The 16,185-nt window shown below is 55.1% G+C and overlaps 1 protein-coding gene across 7 annotated transcripts in view; it reads left to right on the top strand.

The window, feature by feature from the left end:
- Window positions 1-16,185, top strand: part of KIRREL3 (kirre like nephrin family adhesion molecule 3) — a 581,063-nt gene that overhangs the window by 534,777 nt on the left and 30,101 nt on the right. For all 7 annotated transcript variants that reach the window (XM_032167866.2, XM_032167865.2, XM_058446270.1 and 4 more), the window contains 2 exons: window positions 6,483-6,633; window positions 13,543-13,648. In XM_032167866.2, the coding sequence (XP_032023757.1) occupies window positions 6,483-6,633; window positions 13,543-13,648 (257 nt within the window). The remainder of the gene's footprint in view (window positions 1-6,482; window positions 6,634-13,542; window positions 13,649-16,185) is intronic.

Here is a 16,185-nt window from a genome sequence, read left to right as displayed (position 1 = left end):
GTGGCTTGTCCAGGGAGCAGCAGAGGCCTGAGACCCTCAGTGTGTCCCTGGACATGAGCATGGGAAGAGGCCCTGTGTCCCAAGGCAAGGCACTTCATTTCTCTGGGCCTCTCCTCCAAACCGTGGTCATCCACCATCCTAACTGTCCACCCCACGGCCAGTGGTTCTCATGGAGACCAAAGGGGTGACCAGCAGAGCCAGCACACGTCAGTGGAGCTTCCCCAGGCACGGGGCTGTGTGCGGGGCAGGGAGAAGCTACAAGCCTGTGATGTGGAGTATACCCAGTAGGGTGCACAATCTGGGGCTCCTATGGAGCAGGCTCTAGGGGCTGTCCGAGCCGACCCCTCTGCTTCCCCTCCCAGGGCCTCAGCCCACCCCCCCCCTCCCCCAGGGCTGCAAGGAGGCCTGTCATAGGCCAGCAGCACTCCTGACTTCCCCAGAGAGGCTACATATGAGGAGGGGCCGGAGCATCAGCCGCAGAGAGAAAGAGAAGCTGGGAGCACACACAAAATCAGGCAGCCTTCAAGGACCCCAGAAAAGACCCCTCAGGGCAGCCCTGGCTGCTGTCGAGTTTGATGCCCTCAGTGGCTGTTACATGGTGGATGATTATCCCCATGGGCTCAGGAGCTGGCAGCCTGAATTTGGATCCGGGCTCTGCCACCTTCCAGCTGTGTGACCTCACCTTGCCGTGTCTCCTTGTCCTTGCCATACAATGGGAATGACAGCAGCACCCACTTCAAGGGGTGCTTGTGAGGACTGGATGAGAAACATGCCTGGCACATAGAGAGCTTGCAACAAGCATGGCTGTTGGGATTGTCACTCCCTCACTGGATCCACACGGCTGCAAGGTCCACTCTGCTGTGGACCTTGCGTTTCCTGTATGCAGACATCGGTGTCATATTTAGGCTGGCCACGTGGTTCTGAAGGCCTAGCTCAAACCTGGGATCCATAACATAACATGGTGATGTCACCCTCTGCCTCAGTTTCCCCAGCTGCAAAATGCAATGATAATGATCACGGATGTCTGTTAGGGTTGCAGAATTACTTACAAGAAATTATGCATCGGAAGCACCCTGTCAAGGGCAGGAGTAAGGACTGGATAAATGTGAGCTACTATTATTGACTCCTGTCCCACAGGGGGAACCCCAGTTCCCTGCCCCAGGGGTCATACAGCTATTTCATAAACTACCAGGCCTGTTCTCAAGTTTCTGGGTTGCTCACCGACCATTCTCTCTGTGACTGCACCATGGGACCAGTAGGGGAGGGATGAGCCTCAGCCCTGGGGGGCACCAGGCCCCTTCCCCAGGAGGAAGGGCAGGAGAGGAAGCACCCAGCCCCTCCCCCAGCACATGCTGGCCATGCTTCTCCTTAACAGGCCACTGTCACAGCCTCCAGGGTGCGGGGCGAGCCACACTGCTGGATGGGGCCTTGGGCAGTGCCCACTGCAGGCTCCCAGGGGGTGTTGGCTGCAGAGGCACGGAGCAGGGAAAGGCCCCTCCAAGCTTCTTCCTGGAGACTCAACCCTGGGCCGTCTGGGGACAGTGGGTTCCTCCCCTGTTCCTCGTACTTCTGAGGGCCCGGCGCCAGAGTGGAGACCACATTCTTTCTTCTGGAAAGCCCCCCCGCCCCAAGTCCACACAGCAGGGGAGGAAGGATGGGTTATGGAAGAGGAGGGGCGAGAGGACAGGCTGAGCCCAGAAAGAACCCTTCCTAAGAGCAGCTTCCTGCCAGGCAGGAGGGTTGCAAGGTCTTAGCACGCACAGTCGTGTCTGTGTCTACTTGGAACCCCTTGCCCTCTACCCCTACCACCAGGACCACTGGCCTCGCCTTTTACCACATTTGCTAAGAGGAGCTCTGGAGACCGCACTCAGGAAAGGGATAAGTGCCCACATGCGCAGGGCCCTCACCCTGCACTGGGCACCCCCTCCCTGGTCACTCACCCATCACCCTGCACCTATCTGCCCAGCTTAGGGGCCTAGAGTCTCTACTGGGTGTGGCCAAGGCTCATCCTGGCCTTCTCCGTGAAGGGCACCCCTCTGGCCTCTGGCCTCAAGGCTGGATGCAGAGACTGGGGCAAACAGCACTGTGCATCCTCCACCTGGCCCACACATCCTTATTCAATCCAGGTGGCAACCAGCCCACGTGGAGCCCCAAGCAGCTATCAAAAGGGGAAGCAGAGCCATGATTTTTTTAAAAAAAAAAAAAAAAAGGACCCAGCAGGTAGGGAAGGTGAGTTGGGGGAGAAGCGAGGCCGCCTTGTTGCCAGGCAATCAGGCCTGCTCTTGGCCTTTCCAGATTGCATATCAATGAGCATCCCATATTTAGCACCAGTGCTTGGGCCCCCACCCCCTGCCTGCCCTCCAGCCCACCCATCTCTGAGAGCTCAGCCTGGCTCTCCACTGCCCAGCGGAAGCCCTGGGGGCTTTGGAAAGAGCAGAGTGGCCAGCCACTGCCACCCAAGCAGGAAAACCACGGGGTGGGGTACACTGTGTACACCACGCCTGGGAAGACCAGCCTCGCAGGCCAGTGCTGGGAAACTAGAGAGGTGAGTGCCAAATCCCTGCCCTTAGGGAGGGGCAATGGGGGTGGGTGCACAGCCCTGAGGCAGCACCTGAGCAGGCAGCATCCAGAGAGAACCTGGGGCCCCAAACAGTCACAGCAGTCAGTGGACAGAGGCCCATGAACACCCATAGACGAAAACAGGTACGCGCACCTACTCATGGGGGTGTATGCCCTGGCATGCTCGTTCCTGGACACATGCTGCACACACGCCATCTATACGCCTGCCCTTGGCCCATATCTGCGCACACAGGGGCTGGGTCTTTGGGGACCCTCGGGAGCCACCATGGCACTCACATGAGCAACCTGGGCGACCCGGGGGCTGGCAGCACATTGGTGCTTACCACTGGAGGGAGGCCTTGGAGACGGTGGTCCCCGAAGCAAGTGGCCCACCATGCATAACGCACTTCCTCCCGGAGCTCACCTGCAACGCGTGAAGCTTTCTGAAGCAGGAGGTGGGAGGTTCAGTGCCCATGGTGTGTCCCCAGAGCCAAGCTCGGTGAAGGGAAGCAGGGAAGGGAGGGGCGGAGCGGAGCTGCGACTAGAACCTGCAGATGATAGAATGTTCGCCTGGACAGTACCTTCAAGGCTGCAAAGTCCAGAGGCCCCATTTGCATATGAGCAAAGTGACAATTAGGGGAGATTCATTTCTGAAAAGGAATGAAGCGAAAGAAACAAGAGAGGTGAGATCAGAAAGGAATGGGGGAAGAGAAACCGGAGGGTGCAGATCCCCCCGAACCCCTCCGCATCCCGCCCTGCCCTGCACGTTCAGGGCTCCCTCCAGCCTTCCCCCTTGGCCCCCCGGCTCTGTCCCACCTTCCTCCCCTCAGTCATCCTGTAGGAGAGCTCGCAGACCCAGCCTTCCTCCCCGGGATACCTGCCGCACGGGGTCTGGGGTCCCCTGAGAGCTGGGGGCCCAGGAGGTGCTGGGACCTTCCACAGGGACAGAGAGGGTGGTGGCGCTGGGGATGCACCTTCCCCTCACCCTCCTTTTGTTTAATGAACACATCTCCCTTTTTTCTCTAATTAGGTGGAACAAACAACTTGAACCAGAATTTTTATTTCCCAGAAAAGCACATGCCCGGACCCAGTAAATATGTCATTAATCATCATTCCGAGGCGGAGGAGCACGCTGGGTGCAGGGAGGAGCGGGAGCAGTCAGAGGGCCTAATTAGAGCTGGGCCCCTCCCTCCCCTACCGCTGGCACCCACCGCCCAGAGCCCATCCACTGGAAGGGCTCCTGGCAGAGTCAAGCTTATGTAAATGTCCCTTGTTAGCACAACGGAAAAGTAAAGGAGAAGAGAAGAACAAAACCGCCCGCTCCTCACCACCTCCCCGCCCTGCGCACCCTTCCCGAAGTCTTAGTTTCATCCAGGAAATTGTTCTTATTATCACTTGGCTATTTATAGACTCGGTGAGATCTGCTGAAGAGCCCAAGGCAGGGTGGTGAAGCGGTGCCAGCTGCTGCTCCCTCCCCGCCCGGGCTTTGGCTTGGGGTTCAACTTCACTCCTCTGCCCGATTTTGCTGGCCCCGGGGCCAGTGGTCCTGCCCCCAGCTTGCTGCATCTGGCCACGTCACTCTCCTCCAGCCCCTCTGCCCAGGGCCGTGGCTGGTACCCTGAGTCCCAGGCCTGCAGCTGCACGGCGTGGCTCTCTAGAATGTCATGGTCTGGCTTTGCCGCCAGCAAGATGTGCTGTTCTATTTAGAGGCTCTGGCCCTGTTCTCCTGAGGCCATGAGGTTTGCCCCAAGTTGAGAAAAACCTCACTGAATTAAGGACCCAGAATGTGGGTTCCAGGAGCCTACAGGTTTCTCCCTGTGGCCCTAACTGTTCCCATCTGTCCTGCCAAGAGCACGGTACCCACCGTCCAGCACCCCCAGGGCTGCGGCAGAGGCTGTGACTCAGAGTTCACCCATTCTTAAGTGCAAATCCTAGCTCCACCCAGCAAGTTCCTGGCTCACTTGGAACTCAGGTTTCTCTTTGGCTAATCAAAGATAATGCTGCTGTCTTCTGGGGCCTCATAAGAATTAGAAACATTGCCATTGTCACTTTATGGGAGGTTTTGAGGGAGGAGTGGTCTGTTCATCTACTCCCTGGCTCCAGTCAGGGGGAAACAGGACTGCACCCATAGTGAGGTCCCTTCCTAGTACCTCCTAGTAGCAGAAGCCTTTGCATACTGACAAGACTCCAATCCCAACCTGGAAGTGCACCCCCACACACACTCAGCACACCCTCACCGGGGTGCAGCTGACTTAGTGGGCCCCAAAGTGATGGGGAAGTAGCTGCAAAGAGGAACAGGAGAGGGAAGGAGGCAGCAGCCACAATGGGGAACCAGCTTCGGAATGACATTGTGGCCCAGTAGAGAAAAGCAATGACCTGGGAAGATGGGAGACCAGCAGTTAGGATGGGTTTGCTTCCTAGGGCTGCCATTACAAAGCACCACAATTCAGTGCTTAACACCACAGAAATCAATTATCTCACAGTTGTAGAAGACAACGAGTCTGGAATCAAGGTGTCAGCAGGGCTGTGCCCCTCCAAAGGCTCCAGGGGAAAATCCTTCCTTGCCTCTTCCAGCTCCTGGCGGCTCCTGGCATTCTTTGGCTTGTGGCAGCATCCCTCCGGCTTCACTGGCCTTCTCTGTGTCTCTCTGTCTTCTCCTCCTCCTCCTCCTCCTCTTCTCCTCCTCCTCTTTTTCTCTTTCTCTTTCTCCTTCTCCTTTTTCTTTTTCTTCTTCTTCTGAGGCAGGGCCTCACTCTGTGGTCCTGGCTGGAGTACAGTGGCACAACCTCGGCTCACTGCAGCCTCAACCTGCCACTCACCTTAGCCTCCCAAGTAGCTGGGACTACAGGCACAAGCCACCACGCCTGGCTAATTTTTTTTTTTTTTTTTTGGTAAAGACAGGATCTTCCTATGTTGCCCAGGCTGTTCTCCAAGTCCTAGGCTCAAGCAATCCTCCCACCTCGGCCTCCCAAAGTGCTGGGATTACGGGCATGAGCCTCCACACCCAGCAGACTGTCTTCTTTTCTTCCAAGGATACCAGTCATTGGGTTTAAGGCTCACTCTGAATCCAGTATGACCTCATCTCAAGAGCCTCAACTAATTACTAATTGCTTAACTAAACTGCAAAGACCCTATTCCCGAATAAGGTCATATTCTGAGGTTCCTGGTAGACAAGAATTTGAAGACGACACCATTCAACCTCCTGTAGGAGCCTAGTACTTATTTCAGGACCAACTTGAAGTGTGAGTTTGGTCAAGCGCCATAGCCTCTGTCTATCCCACCTGTTTCCTCCCCTATCCGATGGGAGATGATGGTATCTCTCCCAACTATGGTTTGATTGAGGCTCTAATGAGATCAGGGAGTGAAACGCTTTGGAAAGTTGAATTTATACAGGCAAATAATCAAAAGGTTGATGTGCATTGATTCCGCCCGTGTCCCCACCCACTCTGACTCCCATTCCCCAAACTGTGCCCCCTCTGCAGACTGTCCCCGCTCAGGGGCCACAGTCCCTGCTGGTTGCAAACCATCTTCTTGCTTCCTACAGAGCCTGAGACTGTCACTCAAGCACCAGAGGCAAAAAGATGTGAGTTCATTTCAACATGGGACCTCCGTGAAGCCTGGTTTCCATGAAGCCTATCCTGGTTTCTTTTGTGCTTTTAGCATGTGAATCCAGGCTAATTTTCACATGATGGAAAACTGTCTAGTTCCTTTTTCCTTCCACAGCCCAGCACTTAGCCAGGCCAGGGAGCCAAGGGTAACCCCTGAGCTCTGCGTAGACATTGGCAGCCCAGGTCTCCTAAGCTGAACCCCTCCATCCGCAGCTCCCCCTTCTGTCTAAGCTGGTGCTCGTTCACCCCCAACCCAGGCTGGCCACCCCAGCCAAGCGACATGGAGCTTTCTCTCCCCTCTCCCCTTCTCCCAAGACCCTGCTTCGGGACGGCAAGCGGGAGAGCATCGTCAGCACGCTCTTCATCTCCCCTGGTGATGTGGAGAATGGCCAGAGCATCGTGTGTCGTGCCACCAACAAAGCCATCCCCGGAGGAAAGGAGACGTCGGTCACCATTGACATCCAGCGTGAGTACCCACCCCCTCCCCCAACCCAGCCCTGCCAGGCCCAGGGTGAAACACCCAGCAACTCTGCCCATAGCCTGGCCCATCTGATGGCAGGAAATGGGTGAGGCAGCTCTGTAGATCGGCCAGCTTGTAGATACCGACAGGAAGGACCATCTTGTCTTCCTTGCTGTCATGAGATGCAACCTCACAGATGAGGGTCTTTCGCAAAGGACATCTTCAGGCCACATTTCAACACCTGTACAAGGTGGGACTTTCATACCAATAAATACGGTCAGCTGCTGCCTCTGCTGGCCTAGCCGGTGGCCCCTCTGTTGGAGGGGAGGTCTGAGTGGAGATGCTGGTATTTGAAGGATCCCCAGGCGCCAGAATCGGCAAGCAGCGCTGTGCTCTGGAGAGGGTGCACCAGCCACTCTCATGGAAGGGTCGATCAAGGGGATAAGAAGAAGGAAATCTACATGTATTATCTCATTTAATCTTTTTTTTATTCTTTTGAGACAGTCTCACTCTGTTGCCCAGGCTGGAGTGTAGTGACGCAATCTCGGCTCACTGCAACCTCTGCTGCCCAGGTTCAAGCGATTCTCCTGCCTCAGCCTCCTGAGTAGCTGGGATTACAGGCATCCATCACTACACCCAGCTAATTTGTGTATCTTTAGTAGACATGGGGTTTCACCATATTGGCCAAGCTGGTCTCAAACTCCTGACCTCAAGTGATCCGCCCGCCTTGGCCTCCTAAAGTGCTGGGATTACAGATGTGAGCCACCTCGCCTGGCCTTATTTAATCTTTACAACAACTGTTTGGAGAAGGTACGACTGTGGTCCCTACCATGGGAAACTGAGGCACCAAAAGGCCACTTAGATTTCAAATGCAGGCAGCATAGCTTTCCAGAGCCCACCCTGGTAACATCCTCTCCACACTCCTGCACAGCCAGCCCTCGGTGGACCGTGTTAGGATTAATATTGACAATTATGATGCTTTGGGGCTCCACCAGCGTCGCATCCCAAAACCACCTAACAGAGACCCCTGAAGGTCTCCTAAAAGTCTCCCTAAGGTGCCTGTCAGCCCCAGAGCCAAGAAGGCTCAGCAAGGTGTTCCAGGGCCTTCCTCTCAGGACTGGATTCTTTCAGTTTAAAGGGTCGGGACTCAAAAGTGGACTTCTCTCCTCTGAGATCCCCTCCCTGCTGCCAAGCGTAACGCCACTGCAAGCTGGTGGCTGCTTCTGTCCTGGGCTCTGAATTTCAAGGCTGGAGCTGCAGGCTGGCATTCGTGTCCTCCTTAGCCTTTTATTCATTTTAAAGCAAGTGCATTAAAAACACTTCCTAACAGCCCTGATTTCTCTAAGCCTCCTGGATTCTGGGCTCTGGGTCTCTTCAGGGACCTGGAGTCCAGAGATGGGGTCCAGGTCTTAGGGTTCTGAGAGCTCATCTTGGCAGCTAGAGAGCAGAAGCTCCCAGCCAGTGTCTAGAATCCTGACAGGCACCATTTAGATTCCAGAGGGCAGAAGAGATGGTTGAAAACCTCAGGTAGGCTCAAGACACCCACACACAAAGGCTGAGTTCTTGAGGCGGGGGGGCACTTTATCTTCACTGTCTTGCCACCAGCTATTAACAAGTATCTCCGTCCGCCCCACAACCCCCGACACATCTCTGTACCAAGCAGCCTTCTCGCAGTCCTCATTCACAAGGAGCCAGGGCCGTGGAGCTCTGGCCAAGCCTAGAGCTAGGGTGATGGAAGGAGGCCCCGGGGCACAAAATGCAAGGAGGGCTGGCCCTGAAAGTGAGGCAAGGCCTCCTTAATCTCTGACCCTCGGCTCTTCCCCCTCACTGGCCCTGGCCCTGGCCTGGGTCCTGGGTCTGAGCACCGCCTCCTCCTGTGTGGTGAGCTACCGCATGGAGCAGTAAGCCCCACTGCTGGAAAAGGTGAGATGCTGCGAGGCCAGGCAGTCCAGCGTCCAGGACGGCTCCACCATCCACGGGTGGGCTGGGCCTACGTCTGTCACATCACCCTAGGGGACTCTGGTTCCTTGTCTGATTTGGCCAAATGACATCCAAGGCCCCTTCTTGCCCTAGGACTGGCCACGGATCAGAGCTCTGTGTCCAGATGCAATCCAAATCAGGAAGGGGAGAGGGTAGGAGACACAGAGCATCCAAGCTTCCTACTTCCAGGCTGCCATTCGATTCACCACCACCTCCCTTCTTCCCCAGCCTGTCCCCAACCTGATCAGGAGGCCTGTACAAAATGTTACAGACTCCTGGACAAAAGCGACAATCTAGCTGGCCCCCTGCAACAGCAGCGTAGGTCCTGGCAGGGAGAGGTGGGAAGAAGCAGTCTCCTGCTCCAGGCATTACCCCAGGAGAACCTATCCAGGCAACGGGAAACTCGCCCTCCTAACCACAGCCCACCTGGCCTTCTGCACTCATGCCCACAGAATATCGTTCATCAGGGTGCAGGTGACAGTCTGCATCCGGAGGACACTAGGTATTGCCAGGCCTCCGGGTTCTTTCTGGCTTCCTTTCCAAGGACATCCCAGCCACCTTAGGAGGCGTCGGAATGAGGTCAGAGTGACACTTGGGGCCCAGCAGCCGAGTTGCCCAAACCAGCCTCGTCCAAGGCAGTAATGGGTAGTGGTGAAGGCCACAGCATTCTTCCTGCTTTGAACTCTCTGCCACTTACTGAGTGGCACTGACCCTGTTAGTTAACCTCCTTGTGCCCCGGTTTCCTCCTCTGTACATGGAAGTAATCATGCTTACCTCCTAAGGTTGCAGTGAGGATTAAATGAAATCCTTCCTGTCAAGCCCCTAGCGCAGTGTCTGACACATTGTGAGTGTCCCACACCTATCAGCTGCTGTCAGGGTGCAGAGCCACAAGTGAGTGGTGCCCCTCATCAGGTGTCCCCACAGCCCTAACAGGCAAGGGATCTTCATCCATTTGTCCCCGCGCTCACCACCCCTAGCCTGAAGGTGCTTATATGTGCTTGCCAAGCAAAGCACACATTCTCCACCCGCTCCCTCCCTCCTTCCCCCTCCTCTTGCTCCGGCTTCTCCTCCATTTATTCGTTTGTTCATTCAGTCAGCATCCAACTGTTTACTAAGGACACCAGGGGCTGCATCAGAGCTGCCTTTGTGAACCTGCTCATTTTCTCAGTCAACCAAGAAGCATCCAAACTCAGCAAAAGCACATTTGTTGTTTGTTTCTCTTGGTCTTCATATGTTACCCAACGGAAGACAAAGCCCTCAGATTGAGTAATGGGAGAGAAAGCTTAACACCCCCAAAGCCTCACCACATCTGGACTCTGTGTCCAGCTGCCAAGTTTCAAATGAATGTGCTACGAAATCACTGAGTCATGAAGATTCTCTCTTTTCCCACCCTCTCCTCCATGTAGTACTTCCCCTGAAAACACACACACACACGCACACACGCACACACGGGTGGATGGAAACACTAACAGACTCTCAGCTGTAACATCTGTTCAATGTGATCTCAGTTCCACCAGCTACATCAAAGATGCCCTCCTGCAGGTTATGCTGCCGACATCACAAGTGGGATTAAAATCATGTTTAATAGTTGGAAATGCCATAAACTATTTATACCTCTGGGGCTTGGCAGACTCCTGAAAATTTATATTCTGTACACCGGCAGAAGTGGAGAGAGAAACTTGGGCACCTCTGGTCTTGGGGTGGAGGTGCAGATAAGGCCAGTGAGTGTGGAACCCTTGTGAATCTCTTCGGGGCAGGTGATCACCAAAGATGATGCTAAGAGGAAGGGAAAGGGCAGGAGAGCAGCCTCACGAGCGAGCTGATCATGGCAGGGGTGTGATGAGGCATCGGGCAGCAGGAAGGTCCTACAGCAGGTGTGTGCCCCACCTGCCTGGCTCTCAGACCTCGTCACTTTAGAAAGGACCCCCAGGTGACGGAAGGGCCTCCTGGAACAGGCCCCCAAGTTCTGTGGCGGGTCCCTCGAGTCTATGGGACTGGTACTCACCTCCTCAAACCAGACTTGGGGTGGGTACTCACCTCCCAGCGTTGGCCTTCATAATGCGAGGGCACGGGCCGGCAATGCCTTTGGATCCAGGTGGCAATTCCCAAGCTCCTCTGCCCCACGGCCGCTTCTCCAGCCCACAGCAAGATGCAGGCTCCTCCCTGGGTGTCTGTGTTCTCTAGGTAGGGTCCCACGGATGCTCGGATCAGCCAGCCAGCCCTGCTTGGAAAGAGGGCTGGGTCTCCTGATTCAGCCTTGCCCTGGAAGCTAGGGTACAGCTTTGAGGAGAGGCCGCGGGGTTCTGGGGGTGGGAGGAGAGTTCTCGTGGCTATTCCTTGTCACCCCATCTTTGTGACCACTTGAATTATGCCTTACAACTGGGATTGAGATCACAAGTGAGGGCACTTCCCTTGTAATTCCCCACGAAAGGCAGGCAGGCCGGCTGCACCAGGAGCAGAGGTTTCCTGGATTTGTGGTCCCCCGTCCGGAACTAGGGAAAATGTGGGAGAACAGGCTCCCCGGCACAGTCAGCCACCTGCTACTCAGAAAACAGAGTTCTCTCCCCAGTGCCTGCAGATACCAGCACAGCCCCTGGGGCCAGCTCCTGTGCCTGGCACTAGGTGGGGAGGCAGGGTCCTCTTGGGCACCAGCAGGAAGAGGGCAGCTGAGCAGTTACGTGATCCCAATTCCAGGGTAAGGCCGGCTCGGTCTGCAGCTGAGAGGCTGAGTGTATGACTCTCTGACGGTCTCAGGACCCCAGCATAGTCCCAACCAGAGCCCAGACCAATTGGGCCAGCTGGGGCCTTGCTCCCTTTGTGGTGCCCCCATGGGGACCAAGAGAGACCAGCATTTTTCCTCATTGCCTCTGAGAAACTAGCTTCTTTACTTCTTTTTCTGGAAATGGGCTGGGCCCCTAGAAGTCCTCGTGACTTTCCAGCAATTTGCTCTGCTTGTTGGTGGGGACTGACCCAGAAGACGCAGACCAGGGCCCAGCCTGTCCATGGAGACGAGGTCCCTGGCTGCCCACTCAACTCAGCCAGACCTCTGGGCCATGACAGGGAAAAAGGATGGGAACTGGCTCGTTATCCCCCATCCCTCAGCGTGTGGATGCCTCGGGGGTGCCGAGGCCTGGGGGCCACCGGGAGCCCAGCAGCGGGGGTGACACCAGCCTCTGGAGAGGATCCAGAGCCAGCTGCCCCTGAGCTTGGCAGGGCCAGGCTGATGGAAGCCCTTCCCACCTCTCTGTCTGTCTCCTGCAGCCCCCTCGGATTGTTTCCATCTTTCCATCCTGCAGCGTCTGCTCCTCCTTCGTATCTCTTTTCCTCGTTGCTAACACCCTGTCATTGTTGAGCCCTGTGTACTGGGTCTCAGTGGCCTTTTCTGCTTTTGGTCTGAAATCCTTGTTTGATTCACAGTCTCTGCACACAGGTCAGTCTCTCCATCTCTCCATCACTCTGCCCTCTGCTTCCCTAGATTTCTGTCTCTTTTTCTCACCCTTTCTCTGCACTTCTCAATTTCTATGTGTGTGTCTTTCTGTCTGTCTGCCCATGTCTCTCCCTGTCCCTGTCACTTCCTCATCTTTGTCTCTCTCTCTCTCTCTCCACACACACATACACACACATACACACACACATGCATACACACACACAAGTATAAACACATATACACACTCATACACACATACACACATGCATAGACACGCATACACACATGCATACACACATACACATGCGCATACACACATACACACAGGCATACACACATATACACATACACACAGACACACACGCATACATACGCATACACGCATACACACAGGCATACACACATATACACATACACACAGACACACACGCATACATACGCATACACGCATACACACATATACACACATACACATACACACACACGCGCATACACACACGCATACACATACATATACACATGCATACACACATACACATGTACACACGCATAGACACACATACACACATACATACACACATGCACACATACACACACGCATACACACATATACACACAGACACACACATACATGCATACAGACATACACACACATACACACATATAGACACAGATACACACACGCATACACAGATACACACGCATACACAGATACACACATGCATACACATACACACACACATGCATACACACATACACACACACACACACAATCTCTCTTCCTCTGTGGTCTCCATGCCTCTCCTCTGTGTACGTGTCTCGCTGTCGGCCTCCGGTCCCTTCTGTGTGTCTCTGTGTGTCTCTGTGTCTCTGGTTCTTGTCTCCCTGACTCTTTCTCTCCCTGACTTTCTGTCTCCTCCCCCTCCCACCACTTAGCACTTCAGAGCCTGGCTTCTTATCATGTCAAATGAGAAAGCGAGCCCCAGCCTGGGGAGCTGAGGCCGTGCGCCACCAGCCAGGACTGAGTGGAGATGATTAGGCTGATGAAAGGGTGTAAATGTCGCTTTCAAGTTAACAAATGCCTCAGAACCTTTACGGAAAAGAGATAATAAACAGACATTTCAAAGACAGTCTGAACTGAAGTGAGGCTGAGTGTCCACGTGCCCCTCTCTGCCCTGCACCCCTCTTCCCACCTGTCCTTCCTGGAGTATTTTGTTCCGCCCGAAAGTCGGAGGATGGGAAACCCCTGGGCCCAAGCCTGAGGCTTCCTGGCTCGGGGTTCATGCCCACGCCAGGCCCCAAGCCCAAGGCGAGATCTTGTTCCCACCTACAGGACTGTCTGAAGCAGGCATCTCCCATGGGCCCCCAACCTCCTGGAGACCACCAGGGCGGTGGCTGCTCTGAGGGTCCCTGGGTGGTGGGGTCTCTGGCTCTATCCTCCATGTCACCCAGGATCTCTCTGCCCCCGTTCTTTCTCTGGTCTACAAGTGACTCTTCTATCCCTGCAGACCCCCCACTGGTCAACCTCTCAGTGGAGCCACAGCCAGTGCTGGAGGACAACGTCGTCACTTTCCACTGCTCTGCAAAGGCCAATCCAGCTGTCACCCAGTACAGGTGAGAGTCACTGCTGAGGGGGCCCGGCCTGGCCACTGGCCCCCACCCCCGTGCCTCTCCCGTGGGATGTCACTTAGGGTCCTCAGCATGGCCGCAGTGTGTGCCTGGTCCACATCGCATGTCCAGTAGCCTTCTTCCCTTCCATTTGCACCCGCCTGCCTGCTGGCCATGTGGACCCTTCCTCTCCTCTGCGCATGCACATGCCCTCTTCCACTGGAGAAAGCAGGACTCACACCTTCTGCTTGAATAGCCTGTTTATCCCACACTCCGAACATGGGGAAGAGGCTCAGGGGGAAGAAAAACAAAAAAAAAAACAGAACAACCAGGAGAAGCAGCAAGATCAGAACCTCCATTCTAGTCTTGTGCCCATCAAACTGGTTCACCTGGGTAGGTCGGGATGTCTGGGCCCCGGCCTGGTCCAGTGAGCATCCGGGATCACACACACTCATCGCCCCTGTGTGTCTCTTGCTCACAACACGGATAAAAGCACCGCTGTTTGGTTTGTTTGTTTGTTTGTTTTGAGACAGAGTCTTGCTCTGTCGCCCAGGCGGGAGTGCAGTGGCGTGATCTCAGCTCACGGCAAGCTCTCCCTCCCGGGTTCACACCATTCTCCTGCCTCGGCCTCCCAAGTAGCTGGGACTACAGGCACCCACCACCATGCCCAGCTAATTTTTTTTTTTTTTTGTATTTTTAGTAGAGACAGGGTTTCACCGTGTTAGCCAGGATGGTCTCAATCTCCTGACCTCGTGATCCACCTGCCTCAGCCTCCCAAAGTGCTGGGATTACAGGCATGAACCACCATGCCCAGCCAAAGCATCACTGTTTTTGTTTTACTTGTTTCTGCCTTGTGACAGAGCTTCTTGAAGGCAGGAACTGCAATTTAGTCACTGATGGCTCTCAGCATGTAGCACAGCACATGGCATAAACCAGATGCTCCTTAGATGTGCCTGACTGATCTAATAAACACACAGGGCTGCTCCTCTGGGCGCCTTTCTGCCTGGGCACTGTCACTGCACAAGACGCTAGGAGACTAAGTGACCTTGGAGGCACTCAAGGTCAGACTCACCTCCTTTTGGGTGCCACGTGGACCTTGCCATGGCCCTGACTCAGCCTGGTCTCTTTCCACCAGAATAGGCTTGGTGGTGGAGCCCAGGTGTCACCTCTGCCATTGATCTCGGCCATTAAGCTGCAGCATCTGCAAAGGCCAAGGATGCTAATGGTCCCAGCCTAGGAAACAAGCCGGCCTGGGGGAGTGGAGAACAGGGAAGACAAGAGCCAGTGTGGCCCCCACGGGCAGAATGGAAGGAAATGGGCCACAGGGACAGCCAGGGATTCAGGTTGGACGTGAGGAGGTGCTCCCTGCAGAGTGCATAATTAAGCAGCACTGGAGTCAGAAACCCAGGCAGAGCACAGAGTCCCTATCCCCAAGAATATTTTTAAATAGGATGAAACCCATCTGTCCTGTCCAATTTAACCATTCGCTTGACTGGAGTCAGAAGAAAGATCAGATGACCTCCAGAGTCCCTTCTGAGCCGAGGACTCCAGGCTCCCCGGAATCACGTGGGTCCAGCCAGGTCCAGGGGGCAAGTCTGGTTTGGCTGTGGTCTGGCATCTATTCAGAAGCCACTGAAGATACAGGAGGGGCGCCCGATGAGACTCCCTGGCCCTGGGCTTCCACGCTGCACCTGCCAGGCCTGGGTTTCTCCGTACAAATTCAGCTTCTCTCCTCTGTCTGCTCCCAGGTCTCTGCTCCTGGTCCCTAAACACCAGGTACAACATGCCTAGAAAATACCTGTCATGCTAGTTTCCCAGGGCAGCCCTTCACACCCACAGACCACCCCGCAAGCACCCCATTCACCCTCACAGCCGCCCTTAGAATGCCTGTTAGGCACCCCAGAGACCAGGACACACAATTTTCGACTTTCATTTCTCCTCACTGCCAGGCTCCGGTCACCTGGGGTCCTAGTGATGGGTAGGCTGGGCAGACAGCAGGGCTGCACGCCCTGGGACCTGACCCCTCCACCCCCAGGCCTGCCTCCCCCACACACACCTGCCTACTGACCCGGACAGCAAACACCCAGGAAACCAAGTGCTGGGCCTGATTCCCAGGGTCACCAACCTCAAAAAAGCAGAACCGCAATAATGGGAAGGAGGCGAAGGTGGGAGGAGAGGAGAGGTCACCGCAAGGCACGTATGAGAAAATGTTAACAACTGGCGAATCCGGGCGATGGGAGGGTGGCAGTTTATGGGACTATTCTTGCAACTTTTGTATAATTCCAAAGTTTGTTTTTTGCAAGCTGAAAAGTTAATGAACAAGCAGATAACATGTAGGCTTCCCTGGGCTACAGGTGGCCTGTGGGTCCTCCCTTTCATACTCCCCTGGAGCTCACAGTATCACAGCCAGCCCCTTCTATACCCAGCAGGAGCTGGGAGGGGCAGGGAGGGCAGGGTGCCCTGCAGAGACTCACTAGTTCTTCCTGGTCACCTTCCCTCATGGCCTTCTGATTAGTGAAGCGCTCTGAAAACACCTCACTGAG

Source organism: Hylobates moloch, unplaced genomic scaffold (genome assembly GCF_009828535.3).
Source record: "Hylobates moloch isolate HMO894 unplaced genomic scaffold, HMol_V3 SCAFFOLD_11, whole genome shotgun sequence".
Lineage (NCBI taxonomy): Eukaryota > Metazoa > Chordata > Mammalia > Primates > Hylobatidae > Hylobates > Hylobates moloch.
This window is presented reverse-complemented; position numbering and strand designations above follow the sequence as displayed.